The sequence below is a fragment of the Recurvomyces mirabilis genome, assembly GCF_035927965.1.
Source record: "Recurvomyces mirabilis strain CCFEE 5264 chromosome Unknown scaffold_4, whole genome shotgun sequence".
NCBI classification, from domain to species: Eukaryota; Fungi; Ascomycota; class Dothideomycetes; order Mycosphaerellales; family Teratosphaeriaceae; genus Recurvomyces; species Recurvomyces mirabilis.
Window position 1 is genome coordinate 949,749 of NW_027041938.1, and position 15,090 is coordinate 964,838.

A 15,090-nucleotide genomic window follows, 5' to 3' on the forward strand; every position below is an offset into this window, starting at 1 on the left:
TCCGAGCGTCAGCACTACGAAAAGTCAAAGACCCAAAGGAACATTTCGCTGACTCGTACGTGCATGTCTACCGTATACATGTGCTAAACATGCACGATGGCCGTTGCAATATGAGGTGCATGATCTCAGGATCAGCCACGGACCAACTCTAGGTCGCAGAATGTAAGACTCATGGTGATGCAAGACTCCATGTGGCTATGGACCCACGAGGATATTCCATGCGGTTCATGCACAGTTCACGCAAGCCCTCGAGTTCATCACGGTCTCGGGGTGCTGCCACAGGTAAGAACACCAATGTGCGGGAGACGAAAAGGAAGCTCGTATCTCGTATCCCCTACCATACGCATATCTCTCGTGACATCGACTTCCCATTTTGCTTTCTACTGGAGGAATACGTCCGGATCGGCTACATGAGCCATTTATGAACGAGTGAGAAAGATTGTGGTAACATCACTCCTTATCACGACCACCCTCCACAGCAAACCTCGCTCCATCTTCATCCTCCACAACCCCAGTCTTCTCTGTCTCCTCCTCTCCATCGCTCTCCTCTCCCACATCCCAAGCTCGAGGCATGACTTTACCCAGCTTCGCCGCCAGGGACTCAAGTAAGGAGTTCAGAGCCATGAACGACGTCTCTGCTTTCGGGCCCTCGACTACAACGGTCCCGTCGCATGCTACGCCTGCTCTCCACTTCTCCAGCTGCTGGTTGGCTGACGTGGACTTGTGAGTGCGGTGTTGCTTCGCATTGTCTTTCGAGGTAGGAGTAGGTTGTAAGAGCACGACGCTGTAACGGCCTGCGAAGTCAGGACCGTAGGCTGTTGGGCAGAGAATCTGCATTAGTGCTTGCGCGTTATCTATTTTACAATCTTGAGTCAGCCCTTGCGATGTTGTATCATTGCTGGAGCGAGTCTTGGTCATTTACCCATGATTTGCTGGCGTATATACAGTGGATCGTCGATATAATTGTTCGACTGATCCACCCTTTGATCCTCTCCCACGCCATTCACCTCGACTGCTTTCCTTCGCTTCTTGCCACCCTCAACGCTGAACTTGACATCCTCAGCAGCAACCTCTTGCACCAAGGGTGTGCCGCCTGATCTTGGGCTGGCATATGGTGGTGCAGGTGGCTCATAGACGTGCTGCGGGAGATGTGGTGCATAAGCCGATGAATGATGAGTGGACGGGTGAGCTACTGGAGCGGGTGGGTAGTGATAGTCTTGATACCCGTGATGAGGATAGGGGTCATAGTATGGGTGGCGGCGGCTTGACATTGTAGTTGAGCGAAGGGATTGATGGTCGAGATGTGGCTGACGGTAGTAGGACTGGTCGCAGCTTAATGGAATTTCTATTGCTACGAAGGTGGAATAGTTTTAGAACGGATAGCCATCGTGAATACGATAGACGTGTATGGTGAGCACTTAGCTTGACGTGAATAGCTTTGTTGCCTTTGCGCCGCTAGCCGCTTTCATTGGCTTGTGAATGTAGCAGGTTGTGATTTCCGACCAAGAGTGTAGGCGAAGTAGCAAACAAGATTACGCCGTCGTGGCGAGTGGCAGTGAGCTTAGTTGGGATGGGATACAAAGGCTGGATCGCTTCATGGTAGATTGATGTCTGCGCGAGCTTTATGGATCACACAGTCGTCAGTCATGTCAGTTGTAGGAATGAGACATCGGAACGGGACTTCGTATCACTTCCCACCCGGGGTGGGTCGCTGATAACAAGCTTGGTCGGCCTCTACCATTGTGGGACGCACATCATTCTTCTGGGAAGCTCAATATCTACCAGAACGCCACCTTCAAGGCAACCCTTTGCCACCATTAACAGCCGCCTGCACCAAACTTGTGTTCGGCCTGTTCTCCGCGTACCGCTCATAAGAGTCCAAATACAATTCATCCCCCGACGTCGTCACCTTGACCGCCTCGTTCGCCTCTATTGCCCTGACCCACCTCTCCCATCTACTGCCTGGCTCTGGGTCCGGCCATCCACGGTAGGGTTTCAGGACTTTCTCGAGCCGGATGACCCATGGCGCCATCTGGACGTCTACGAATGTGAAGTCTTTACCTAGGAAGAGAGGGCCGGTGGTGTCGGCGGCTGAGACGAGCTTGGCGATCTGTTCGGTCAATTCGCCAGCGTACTTGGTTTGGTTGTCCAGGGTTTGGGCTTGGAGGTAGTGGTAGAAGAGCGGGATGATGTGGCGGTTTATGTGGTCCGACCAGAGTCGGCTACGGGCTCGCAGCTTCGGGTCGGACGGTAACAATGGCTTCCCTTCGTGCAGATCTTCAAGATACTCCATCAGGACCGTGCTTTCGTAGCAGCCCCAGTCGCCGTGGCGGAGTGCTGGGACCAGACCGCGTGGGTTGATGTCGAGGAGGAGTTTGGGCTTGCGGTAGACGTCTACTTCCACATATTCGTATTCGAGCTTTTTGTGTTCGAGAGAGATCCAGACGCGGTGGACGAAGGGGCAGAAGCAGGAACCGTAGAGCTTGAGGTCATTTTCAGCAGAGTGGCGTTCTGCTGTCTTCGCTGCTAGGCCGGTGGCTTGTTTGTGGTAGGTCTTCTTCGTTGCATCACCGCCTTGGTTGATGTCGAGATCCTTGTTACCGTTTTGAGTCGCCATCTCCGTAGCCAGTCGCCTATTCAATATGGTTGGAGTCCGTCGTGAGGCGATAGTAGAACTGCGGCCCACACAACACAATGTATGAGTGGCAAGTCTTGGATATGTCAGTAGCACGACCATACAAATATGTCGAATCAGTCTCGTCTGGTGTCAGGTGGGATGGAATCAATTGTGCTGTTCATGGAATATGATGCAATGTCATCGTTCAGGCCAACCCCGCGACGTCACCTCGTGCCTTCCGAAGGAAGATCAGATGCTCTCAGGCGACCCGGTTGGCTAGACGGTACATAAACAATGCCGTATGCTACAGCCTGAGGAAAAGTATCTGCCTGTCCGAAAATGGAAAGCGTAGAGGCGACTGTATTGAGTGAATGGAGAGAAAGGGGAAGGCACGAGAGTAAGGTGGGATAGAAGCTCGCGGAACACTTCCGCTCATCCCGCCGCACATACACGGAATTTGTGAGTCGTTCATATCGAAGTCCACGCTCCGTGAGAACATCCGACAATAACTGGCGATACCACTTGGACGACTCCCACGACACTACCACCCAACATGGCGACCATCCCTGCTGCCGACTCGCCCATCAAAGAGGTCCAACTCTCCGCCTTGGTAGTTATGCGCATAATCAAACACGCGACCACCACCTTTCCATCCCCAGCAACAGGCTGTCTGGTCGGCATGGACCTCCCCACCGCCCAAAAACTAGAAATCACCAACTCCTTCCCCTTCCCGGCCTCGAACCCGGACGTGACAGCCGGTCAACAAACCTCCTCCGACCCCTACCATCAACAGGACCAGGCCTCCCTTGCCCTGGCAGCGCCCCGAGCTAAGAGCAGCGTGAGCTACCAGAACGAGATGATCAAGTATCTGCGGGAAGTGAATGTGGATGCGCAGGGGGTGGGATGGTATGTCAGTTGTAGTATGGGGAATTTTGTCTCGGCGAATTTCATTGAAAATCAGGCTTTTTATCAGAAGGCGCAGGATGAGAGGACGGTGGCGTTGGTGTTTGATGTCAGCCGGAGTAGTCAGGGGAGTCTGAATCTGAAGGCTTATCGGTTGAGTCCAGCGTTCGTGGCGGCTTATAAGGAGGGCAAGTTCAGTACGGAGAGGTATGTTGCGAAATGATGCTTTAGGAAGGTACGACAGACGAAAGCTAACAGATTCATGCACACAGCCTCCAGAAATCAAACCTCCGCTACCAGGACATTCTCACCGAAATCCCCATCCAAGTCCATAACTCCCACCTCCTCACCTCCTACTTCCATCAACTCCCAACCAACCCCACAACCTCAACCCTCACACCGACCCTCCCAGCCTCAACCAACGAACTCCTCCGCAACACAGCCATAGCCAACAACCCCTTCGCCCCCAACCTCGAAAACCTGGACCTGAGCATTGACCCCTTCCTAGAAAAAACCTGCGACCAACTCCTCGACAGCATCGAAGCCCACCAAACCGAACAAAACAACGCACAATACTACCAACGCAGTCTGGCGCGCGAACAAGCCAAGATCCAGACGTGGCAGCAGAAGCGGAAACAGGAGAATGCGTTGCGGACGCAGCAGAAACAGACGCTTTTGCCGGAGGATGAATGGCAGAAGTTGTTTAAGTTGCCGCAGGAGCCGAGTCGGTTGGAGGCGATGTTGGTCGGGAGGCAGGTGGAGCAGTATGCAAGACAGGTTGATGGGTTCTCGGCTGTGGTTAGTGGGAAGATGTTTGGGGCGAGGGGGAATTTGATGCCGGGGGCGGAGGTGTGAGGTTGAAATGTGGCAAGCAGATGCTGATGTGCTGTTCAGAATGGCGTTTCGGCGTGGTTTATTGAGCTGGTGGGAAGCTGGCTTCGGGGATGCATAGTAAGGCGCAAATGATGAAGCTGCTAGATGTGAGGATACTCGTCCGGCAAGGCTGTCATGCTTTGTGTGATCCTACCTCCAGAACGATCTAAGTAGCTAAAATGAACATGTTTTAGTCTTCGTAGTCGTGCAGCGCGCGCACAGGCTCACTATCGTGGCTCTGGACTTCTACCTCTCGCCATGCCTCCAGATTCGCAAAATCGATGAACCATGTAATTGGTCCGCGGATGCCTTTGGTAGCAATCTTGAGGTACTGCTAGCCTGTCCAGATCGACATCACTGCATCCCAGCACACCTGGCTTGGTGACGATGTGCTCGCTTTGGACGCAGGCTGTCCCATGCCCATCGCCTGTGTGGCTGCGTAGTATTGACAGTCGCGGATATGGCCGAGGAAGGAGTTACGCGACCAACTCCTCGACTGTTGGACAAATCGCCTTCCACTGAAAATACCCTTGATGCAATCCCGAATGTGGAAGTCTCTGTCGCATGGTCTGTTGACTGAGCAGGGTTCGTGCCTATATGACTCCTCGCCAGATTCGCCAATGCAGCCGAACCTCCAGCGTGCATCGTAAGGACACAGGTGATATGGTGGTAGCCATGGGTGAGACTCAGACACTCTTTGTAAGTGCCATTTGCTGTCCTCTGCTCGATCGTGGCTCACTGTGTGATCGAGGGGGTATCCCTCGTCTTGCACTTCGTTCTGATAACAAGACTATACTACTAGTATCGTCTTGTGTGCTTTCAACCAGCTCCCCGAATGGCTCGATGTTTTGGTGCGCCATGACATTTAGAGCAATCCTATCAGCCTGCCTCGACTTAGCCTCCTGCATCAGCCATCGACCTTCTTGTAGTTCTGCTGTGGTTGGAGGCCATGCGATGATGCCCGGCAAGTAAGAGCTACGCGGAAAAGCACCGGGAGGTTGTTGAAGCACATAAGTCTGAGTAATCAGGGTACCAGACAATACTATCGTCCAATCTTGAGCCTTTGGCCCGGTGTGTAAGCTCACATGAGCGTAATATGCTTCTGAGCTGTGACCCCACGGGCTCAAAATCTTCGGAAGGTGGACTCCTTGAGACACGAGGCTCCACATATTCGCTTCTCTTGCGCCATATTCAGACAGATCCAACCCAGCGCGGTGTACAAGAGAAGCCCAAGCTTGCAAAACTAAGCGGAGGTCGTCGAAAGTGTGAGTACCTTGTTTCAAGGATGCGAGAAGTGGCGTCATCAGCCCTTTCCTCTTATCTGTCGGCACTCCCAAGCTGCAAGGGTCAGCCCCGGCCTTGAGCATACGCTCGGCATATTGACTCCATGGGTCGTGCATACTCCGTTGAGCGTTCTGGAAATGCATCTGGCCTAGGGTTTCGCCAACCAAATGCAAGATGGTGAAGCCGTCCTTTGTACTGAGGTTTGCCATCTCTACATCTGGGAGTGTCAGGCCTACGGTGTGGAAGAGCCTGTCGGGCGTTCCAAACCGAGCAGGAGTGTAAATCTTTATGAGCAGTGCAAGCCTTTCGGGGCCGCCAAGGGCCGCAAAGTGAGGAATGTCCTCCCGCAATAGATGCCCTTACATTGGTAGCGTAGGACAGTACGAGAATACATAACGCCAATGTAATCGATCGACGGGATCATCTGAGTTCATGTCGAAGGCAGGCAACTGTGTGAAGCTTGTGTACAAAGTCTCGAGTGTCGGCGCATCGTTCAGCAGTATCTGATTCGTTTGGAGACCATGTTCTAGAATGCAAAGACTGAACACCGGTAAAGGCGTGTCGACTTGCCATGACATTGCTTGCAATAGAAATGTGTATGTTGGAGGTTGTTCCCACCGGGCGGCTGTCTGCTTAGATTTAGCGATTTCCGTCACGCTTTCGTTGCCAAGATACCCACCGTGAGCAAGTCCTCACCTTAAGGGCTTTCAATGTCAGTGTAAGAGGCTTGACCGGCTTCAACCAATTTCATCATGCCCTTCACGTCGCCAGCTCGACAAAGATTAAAGATGGGTGCATTTGGAGGCACAATGTTGACGGTCTGTAGACTCGTAACCCATCGGCCCTGCGATGTGGTGATCGCGATGTCCCAGGCACAGCGGCTGTGCCAGGTCCACATACCAAGCCTCAAGCGGAACACTGATCGAGGTGGTTTCTTTTTGGGTAGAGCTGCAGATCCGTACACTCGATTGTCACTGATGTCCTCGTGGCCCGCTTGCGCGATTTGCTGCGACATTGGTCTTCCTATCTCACTCTGCGCATCATGCTCGGGGGCGCAGATCAATGGCAATGGTTCCATTCTGGAGGCAGGCTGCGAGGCAAGCTGCGCGACCGCAGCATTGCCCAAATGTACTTGTGCTAAGATCAAGTCAAGCTTGGCCCCAAACAAGGAACGACTCTCAGCCATTTGCGTACCATAAGCCAGCAGTGATGAGCTCTTGGTCTTTTCCAGGTCAGCCATGAGCTCTTGTATCTCAGGCTCCTTGATCGCTGCATAAAGTTTGGCATTGATGCTCCGCCGCTGCTTGAGCCGGTTTTCCACCCTCTCGACCAAGTCTCGAAATTTGGAGGCGCTCGATCGGCAACGGTCAATGCAGCGGTCGACCACTGCTGCGCTTTGGCTGTCGTCGTGTCTATGCCTTTTGAGCTGCTGCAGAGTCCAGACTATGGTTTCAAGATCGTGCGTGACGCGCGCAATAGTCTCCGGTGCGGCTTTCGCTGTTTCGCAGAATCTCTTGAGCTTGATCGCGCCTTGGCCAAGCTGTATGGTCAGTGATAGCAAACCGGCCGAGCCAGAGACCACGCCGAGGATGGCCTCGATGCCAGACATGATGTTGGTATCCTATCAGGAGATCTCGAGCAGATGAGATACCACTAGCAATATAGAGCGGACGTCCAAGCCTCGCAACAGGGCTCGGGCGATGCGAATGCTTGCTTTCTATCTCTACGTTCATGTCCAATGGTACATTGGGAGGCCCTTTGCATGTACTCTCAGCTGATCAAGACACGATCGTGTACGGGGCTGTGTGGGAGGTGCGGCCTCAAGGCCTGCAAGGCGACCATTCAAGCACGGCGTGATGCACGAGCGGCTGCATGAAGGTGGCGTAGACGCTGCACAACATGCTGTGATCGGTGGCGGGCCTCAAGGGCTCAGAGCTCATGAGGTGTGGGTAGCTTCAGACACGTGTTCGCGTGCTGGCACTGCTTTGCCCCGTCATGCAACCGCGAGTTGGCCATATACCAAGCACGACATGGCTGCGCATCTCGAACGGCCTCAGAGGTCGTGGTTGTCGCGAGTTTGGCAGCGTGTCCGACCTTTACATGATATGAAAGAACATCGTTCTCCATCACCATGTCATGACTGCTCAAATTGCACTATCCTTCGACACGACCGTTCCATCTGCCACCTTCTGGCGCCCTTTGCCAAACTTCTGCTTTCTGTCAGCCTTCTCTTCATCATACAACGCCTGCTCCCGATCAACAACCGCCTGCATCTTCTCCGCCATGACCTGATTCTTCCTCCTCTCCTCACTCAGCTTCTCATTGACCTCTTTCTTCGCCATAGCAAGAGCATGACTCCAACCCTGCTCTCGCACACGCTCAGTAGTGCCATCCAAGCGGGCTGCAGTACACTCGAGCAGTATCTCATCCCAAGTGTCCTCTGCTCGGGCGAGCTCCAGCTCTTCTTCTAGTCTATGTCGCGTGTCATGCCGTTTCTGTTTCAACTGAAGTCTGTGGTTGATGTAGCCTGATAAACCTTCTGGCTGTGGCTTCTTGATGCGGAGGACGGGTATGCCTTGAGCATTGAAGAGCACGGGGACATGTCGTTTGCCTTTGAGCTGCTCTAGTGGTACCGGTCTGTCGAGCAGCGATAATCGATCAGAAGGTCGCTGTGTGGGCACAAGAGGCTGGACATGTTCGCCCGGTCGCGGCTGCTTGACCTTGGCAGGTGCTCTCTCAAGCAGGTCTAGAATGCGGCTTTTACTTTCCTCCTCTCCAGCTACTGCAGCATCGAGGTGATCGATACCCTCATATCCAGCTTCGAACAGGAGTCTTAATCGTCGCGTGCTGTTCTCATGTCGTGCCTGCCAGAAGCGGTTGCGGACAATGTTTTGCAGTTCGATGCGCTGGTATGTTGCTGCTGCGGGAAAGGCGCGGCATTGTAGTAATAATGTTCGATACAGAGCTATGGCAGCAATGCGGTGAGGTTTGGAATTGCGTGGAAGACGATAGTTAGTCGTCATCTACTGCTATCAAGCCATGCGTTGTGGTTGAGGGAACATGAAAGGTTAAGGAATAAAGTATGAAAGCTTGGAGCATATTCCTTGGCAAGATGAGATGAGATTGCTATATTACACCACAACATTGCTTCTGTATATGATGAGGAGAGATCCTCATTTCTGGGGCGTCTAAAGGTCCGTTGATGTAGCCTTCTACTATGCCAGAATCCTCATGCCGTTCCCTCGTCCTGCCCATGCCACCCAAGCCAGGGCTCCAATGCTTCGACCGTGGACGCCATAGCCCACTTTCCAACCAGCGAAAGCCGGACAATCGTCCAACAACCTCACCATCAGGCACCACCCTCACGCTTAGCATACTCCTCCTCTATCCTCTCCTCATACAACTTTTCGGCCGCTGCCTCAGCACTCCCAGGAGCATTGCTCGTGGTATCCTTGCCCTGATTGCTCGTCACACCCACCTTGCTCTCGGTGCTGGAGACGTCTGCTGCAAGGTTCGAGTCCTTGGGGGCGAGGTTGCCGCCCGCGGTGCCACCCGTTGCTGTTTCGGAGGTGGATGGTGTCTCGCTGGCAAGGCCAGTAGTGGTGTGTGGTAGGCTTGCCATGGTGATTTAGTAATGTGTTGGTCTTTCGGGATGTGTACTTCGGGACCAATACGCTTCTATTCTCCCCGGAATGACTATCGGTGTTTGAAGTTGTCTATCAAGATTAAATGGTTCACTCTGGTTGTGCCTTCCTGTTCCTTGCGGCTACGTCATTAGTGGGGCACTAGCATTGGCCATATTTAACCAAGATGTATTGACGGGACAAGACGAAAAGACGATATCGACGCAGACCACACCGAACTGGTACTACAGATCAATTGCACAAACGAGCTAGCGAGCGATGCTCTTTCACGATCGAGCCCTCTACCGATCGAGCCCTCTACCGATCGATGTTATGATACTCAGTGCCTCCTGTCAACGTCGTCGTGATGTGCTAGCACTATCACCAGCTTCTGCCGGATTGAAGACGGGAGATACATGATCTACGTCAAAAAAAGGATGTATGCAGCGAGAGTCGACCCAGTGGCGGACTGAGAGTCGAGACGAAGCGAGAAATCCAAATCTACGGCCTGGGCTTGAGCTTGACAAAGCTTCTAATGAGCATTCACATATGACATTCGTTCGCCAGGGTCTCTAACTGCTCTATACACGATCTTTTCTTACATGCTACAGGCCTCTCGACAAGTGTGAGCTATCCTTCTCGACGAAGCAATCTAGCCGCTAAATCAACACGATTGATCAAACAGGAATCCAAACCTCTTGTCGAATGATGAGATTTTGTCTCGCAATTACCCCCTATCGTCTCTATTATTGATGTTGCATCAGATTGAAAATCTCATAGCTAGCCCAGGGTTCCTCATATTTACATCGCTTTAAGCTTGTACCTGCACAATCTCACCAACCGCTTCTGGTTGTCTCTCGATCCTACTACCCTCACCACCCAAAGGCGACGGCAACAACGATAGCACCGGCGGCAGCAGAGAGGGGCAGGGAGAAATCTGGGGCTCAAAGTCAGTATTATTTTTGCCCACTTTGACGATTGGAGGTCTTTACCGCTTGATCCAAGTGCAACAGCGCCACTCTTGGTAGTCGATGAAGAGGAGCTGTTCGTTCCGCCAGAAGACCCACCACCAGCATCACCAGACCCACTTGAGCCTACTGGGTTGGTGGGAGGGACGCCTTCAGTGCCAGTGGCTGCTGATCCGGAAAGTGTGCTCGATGCGGATATGCTTTTGCTCATGGTTGCCATCGTTGAGGAGGAATTTTGCGCCTGGACTGGTATTAGCGATGGTGGAGTTTAGAGATTATCGTGTCTTTGTGCTTACGAAGACCTGAGTGGTGAAGCAACAGGCGAGCACGAATGCTGCGATTATTGACCTGAAGGACATCATGTTGTATGATTATCGTCAGTGAGTCTTTTGTTGTCTGTGGGTTATGTCCGGCGTGGTAAAGTGCTGTATAAGTGCAAAGGGACTATACAAATCGTATTTCTTCGACGCCCTTGGCCATATATATGGCACCACCCATGCACATTTGCATTTACATCAGATCGCATCCCAACCTACATCATCATTTCGTCGCTCCACAGAGGCTGGCGCCAGCGAACGGTGAAAAGCTCCACAACCATTCGAAGGCGAGCGCACATGGTCGGTATACCCGTGCCGGTAGTGCTCAAGGAGAAGCAAAACATCTGGTCCTTCAACCATTGCTGAGGTCGAGGACAAAAACGTGCTCCATGACGTACAGCAGAAATAGGAATGTGTACGATTCGCGCCGGTCGATCTTCCAGCAGAGCGCGAATAGTAAGGGAGACAAACACGGCAGAAGCAAATAGCATCACAAAAGGCTGTTTTTCTTGATCGGGTAGATGACGATTGGGAGTAGATGGATGCCGGTTGTGTCGGATGATCGACTTGCTAGTATCGCCAAGGCTGGTAAGATCTGAGGTGTGGCGTTTACAAGCAATGTGCCGAGCATATGGATGAGCTTCGCCTTGACAGGAGTCCAGGGACATGATAGGAATGTTCTACACTTTTCAGTTCTTCAAATGTCGGTGCTGATGCAATTCGTGGTTTTTAACACTTCGAGACCCGAAGAGATACGCTGACACCCGAAGTGGTCAGCTTCAGCTTCGAGGAGCGTGGCAAATGCTTCAATGTACCCAAGTTCTCGCATGGGATGCAGTTCAAGAAGTGTCCTACATAGTGTCTCTCTACGATGTCGTCCGCCCCCCCAACACACGTAAAGACATCATCGTCTTCGATAGGCAATGGACAACACAGCTTTCCGAACGTCGATGTCCGAGAAAGTTCCATACCGGTTGCCACAGCGACAAAGTGGAGAGCTCGAAACAGCAAAAGGTCAACATGCACACGTGATATCGATCTACCTCAACGACAACGGCTGAATTTTGTAGAGCCGCACGAGCAACGATCTAGGTTACGCAAGCAAAGGATCGTAGCATGCTGTGTTTTATAGATATCGACTTATGCTAGCGAACACCTACGTTCCAACCATCACCACAACGACCACCACGAATACGAACCACGATGCACCGAAGCAAAGAGATGCCGTTGCCGAGTCCAACGTATATGTCTGAGACGCAAATGAGTGAGCAATGCCCATGTCTTCCACCAATCTATCACATACGCCGCCCAAGCCATCCCGATTGCGAGGATGCATTGTAGCAGGGGACGAAGACTTACACAGTGACTGTTCAGGTCAATATCTTACAGATCTAAGGTCACAGCGTCTCGCAAGACCTTCAGGCTCACGACCGCCACCACCCTCAAAGTTTGGAAGTCTGAGAAGAGCAGAAACTGCCCCTATCGTGTTACGGGAAACAGATAATGCAGAAGCCGTTGCACCGAAGGTCTCAGGCTTGAGAAGGACGGACACAACCCCGGCAACAGATGCAATCAGCGATGAAAGGCCGACGCTGCCTTCCAGTGTTAGTATGCCAGTAATGAACATACCTCGACTCTCACACCGACGAGCAGAGTCCGATCTGCGTATCAAGAGTCCTTTTGCAGGCCGTCCTGTTGCCAGACCACCTTTGGCAGCACCGGACGATCAGAGCAACATGGAGGATGTGCCGCGAAAGGTTTCAAGACCTATAAGCATGCCATATATGGAGAATGGTATGCGGTGGATGGAGAAGCAGGAAGCCAGGTCATTGCGAATGGCTTTGGAAGATATGGATATTGACAAGGACAAGAAGGTTCACGAGGCAGCACAAGATGAGGCAGCTGAACTTGTATGGAAGCATCAGAATCCTGGAGCAGTATCTGCGAATCCTGATACCGCATACGCAAACCCAGACGCCAAGCGAGATTATCGCTCGCACTTGAGGAAGGGCAGCTATACGCGTAGTCACAGTCAGGACCAGGTGCCGCTGGCTGTGTCACGAAAATCATCTGCTGGAAGTCAAGATGTTGTGCAAGATGCACCACTCTCCGGTAGACCAGCTGAAAGTGGAGTCCGCAAGGTCAGTCCACCTATGGCTACCATACCGGTGCAGAAAAATCGTTCGCCATCTGGGAAAAGCTATGGCGGTCTTGCGGAAGCAGTGGACCACGACATTGCGAAAGCTTTCCGAAGATCGAGCGGGGGCAGCAAGCGGATCATGAGTGGTGAAAAGTCGTACATGAACAAGCACGATCGGATATGGGAAGATCCAGAAGAGGGACACAGTCGAGCTCAGCCGTTGGAAGTTGTGCCAGAACCAATAAAGCCAGCCATTACGCCGATCCAGCCCCCATCATATATGAGGAAGAATCCTTTCGCAAGAGTCAGAGTCCAGCAGCAAGGCCGACTCGAGCATAGTACATCAGCGCCAGTTCTACCCGTGGCGAAACATAACAGTGTAGACATACAACGCAACCCGCCGAGCCAAAGCAGAAGGGCTTGGTATACTGCGAACGAGCCCTTGCCGCCAACACCACCATCATCTCGCGATGAGCCAGCGGACGAAGTAGCGCCAAAGGCGACACCTACGAAGGATGGAATCGAGTTGCGTGGCGACGATATCCGTGCCGCTACAAGCAAGCAGCGCAAAGACCGTAGCCCTAGGCTGCCTCAGCCAACGCTGGTCAGTGATAAGCCTGGACGGCCAATCGTGAGCTTCAGACAGGATACTGGACCAAAAGAGGTTGTGCTGCAAGAGGTGCACGCCAAGGCCTTGTCCGAACCACATAACTTTAGAGGAGCAAGCGCACATTTTCGTGCTGCGTCGCCTCCCAGCGTGCCAGTGATACAAGTCAACGACATGGCAGCACCTCCAATCCCAACGATAATATGTCCCGACAACCCAGAGATTCCTAGCATCGTGCTGCCAGAGGAGCCAGACTTTGCATCTTCAAGCTTTACTTCACAGCCACCGACTCCTTCAGTGATTATTGACCCGCCTGTGATAAACGTGAGCGGGCCTGACGATGCACAATTGCCTCTCGACAGGCCCGCAAGACGACCATTACCAGTGCCAACTCGTCCTGGTCTTACACACCACGCAGCTACAACACCTGTTCCAATGGCCTCAACACATCGCACAGTCTACACTCGCCAATCTGGCATACTATGCGCACATTGTGCTCTTCCAATCGCCGGCCGCATCCTCAGCGCAGCAGGAGAGCGTTTCCACCCCAAATGCTTCGTCTGTCATGAATGCCACACGAACCTCGAATGCGTTGCCTTTTACCCCGAGCCGGAGAAGCAGCGCGGAGAGCGAGTCACTCGGATACAAGCTCGCTCTATCGGAGCAGAAGTCCCTGGATGCGAAGATATGGCCGACGATGAGTACTACGATCTCGAAGCTAGGGATGGCGACCTAAGTCTCCGCTTCTATTGCCATCTTGACTTTCACGAGCTATACAGCCCGCGGTGCAAGAGCTGCAAAACACCCATCGAAGGCGAAGTCATTGTGGCGTGTGGGGCAGAATGGCACGCGGGCCACTTCTTCTGCGCGCAGTGCGGCGACCCCTTCGACTCGTCAACGCCTTTTGTGGAGAAGGATGGATATGCTTGGTGTGTCAATTGCCATACGAATCGCTACAGCTCGAAATGCAGGAAGTGCAAGAAGCCGGTCACGGATTTGGTGGTCAAGGCTTTGGGGAGTGATTGGCATAATAAGTGTTTTGTTTGCATGGTATGCGTGACCTCCTTCCTGTCTTCTGAAAAGTTACTGACGTTGTGTAGGAGTGCAATGGAGAGTTCGATGACGGGCGATACTTCCTTAGAGGAGAATCGAGGGACCCTGTCTGTGTGCGGTGCGAGGAGAGGCGTCTCAAGGCGTAGGCATGTGGACGGCACACCACACGCTTCTGCTTCGGTCTAGCAGTGTACTTAAGGCTTTGAATCTCTACATCAGGCTAGATCGCACACAATGGGTCGTGAGCCCGTGTATGCCGCTGACTGTCGTCGTATACCCCGAGTTTGTCATTTCTCATACGTCGCGGCCGCGTCCCGTCTAGCCCTTTCGGTAGATTATGAAGTACAGCTGCTTTGATCCTGTTCTGCCGTGATCCCACGACCACCTGATGCTCGCGTCTCGAGAGAGAACGACATCTCCGACGTGCGCATGAGGTAGCAAACAGATTTATCCAGTGCTCGGTCGAAGGTCCGATCCGTCCATGCACGCCACAACCGGAAGCGTGGAAAATAAGGCACGCTTTATGCAGATTTTATACTTCCCATCATGATCATACCGACCCGTAGCGTGCTTTGCCTCCCACCAATTATGCGAGCACCGAGTGCATATAGAAACCGCTGTATATATCCCAGTTGCACGAGCCGTGGTCGTATTACCGGCTAGGACGCTGGCAGGTTGCCTTGTTTGCTGAACCAGAGGATGCAG

At 52.7% G+C, this 15,090-nt stretch overlaps 8 protein-coding genes across 8 annotated transcripts; 2 read left to right on the plus strand and 6 right to left on the minus strand.

Annotated features, from left to right (window-relative positions):
* Nucleotides 1–450: 450 nt before the first annotated feature.
* Nucleotides 451–1,271, minus strand: LTS14_002218 (uncharacterized protein; the record flags this gene model as incomplete). The annotated part of the gene is made up of 2 exons (XM_064834924.1): nt 451–854; nt 923–1,271. 2 exons carry the CDS (start codon nt 1,269–1,271, stop codon nt 451–453), a joined length of 753 nt encoding a protein of 250 aa, XP_064697795.1.
* A 524-nt stretch (nt 1,272–1,795) lies between these two features.
* On the minus strand, nt 1,796–2,617 carry LTS14_002219 (uncharacterized protein; the record flags this gene model as incomplete). Its single annotated transcript, XM_064834925.1, has 1 exon — nt 1,796–2,617. One exon carries the CDS (start codon nt 2,615–2,617, stop codon nt 1,796–1,798), a length of 822 nt encoding a protein of 273 aa, XP_064697796.1.
* Nucleotides 2,618–3,170: 553 nt separating this feature from the next.
* On the plus strand, nt 3,171–4,375 carry LTS14_002220 (uncharacterized protein; the record flags this gene model as incomplete). Its single annotated transcript, XM_064834926.1, has 2 exons — nt 3,171–3,727; nt 3,793–4,375. The coding sequence occupies 2 exons, from the start codon at nt 3,171–3,173 to the stop codon at nt 4,373–4,375; spliced, it is 1,140 nt and encodes a 379-aa protein (XP_064697797.1).
* A 704-nt stretch (nt 4,376–5,079) lies between these two features.
* On the minus strand, nt 5,080–5,886 carry LTS14_002221 (uncharacterized protein; the record flags this gene model as incomplete). The annotated part of the gene is made up of 1 exon (XM_064834927.1): nt 5,080–5,886. The coding sequence occupies one exon, from the start codon at nt 5,884–5,886 to the stop codon at nt 5,080–5,082; it is 807 nt and encodes a 268-aa protein (XP_064697798.1).
* A 488-nt stretch (nt 5,887–6,374) lies between these two features.
* Nucleotides 6,375–7,286, minus strand: LTS14_002222 (uncharacterized protein; the record flags this gene model as incomplete). The annotated part of the gene is made up of 1 exon (XM_064834928.1): nt 6,375–7,286. One exon carries the CDS (start codon nt 7,284–7,286, stop codon nt 6,375–6,377), a length of 912 nt encoding a protein of 303 aa, XP_064697799.1.
* A 535-nt stretch (nt 7,287–7,821) lies between these two features.
* Nucleotides 7,822–8,700, minus strand: LTS14_002223 (uncharacterized protein; the record flags this gene model as incomplete). The annotated part of the gene is made up of 1 exon (XM_064834929.1): nt 7,822–8,700. One exon carries the CDS (start codon nt 8,698–8,700, stop codon nt 7,822–7,824), a length of 879 nt encoding a protein of 292 aa, XP_064697800.1.
* A 326-nt stretch (nt 8,701–9,026) lies between these two features.
* LTS14_002224 (uncharacterized protein) lies at nt 9,027–9,299 on the minus strand (the record flags this gene model as incomplete). The annotated part of the gene is made up of 1 exon (XM_064834930.1): nt 9,027–9,299. The coding sequence occupies one exon, from the start codon at nt 9,297–9,299 to the stop codon at nt 9,027–9,029; it is 273 nt and encodes a 90-aa protein (XP_064697801.1).
* Nucleotides 9,300–12,204: 2,905 nt separating this feature from the next.
* Nucleotides 12,205–14,531, plus strand: LTS14_002225 (uncharacterized protein; the record flags this gene model as incomplete). Its single annotated transcript, XM_064834931.1, has 2 exons — nt 12,205–14,382; nt 14,433–14,531. 2 exons carry the CDS (start codon nt 12,205–12,207, stop codon nt 14,529–14,531), a joined length of 2,277 nt encoding a protein of 758 aa, XP_064697802.1.
* Between the last annotated feature and the right edge of the window lie 559 nt (nt 14,532–15,090).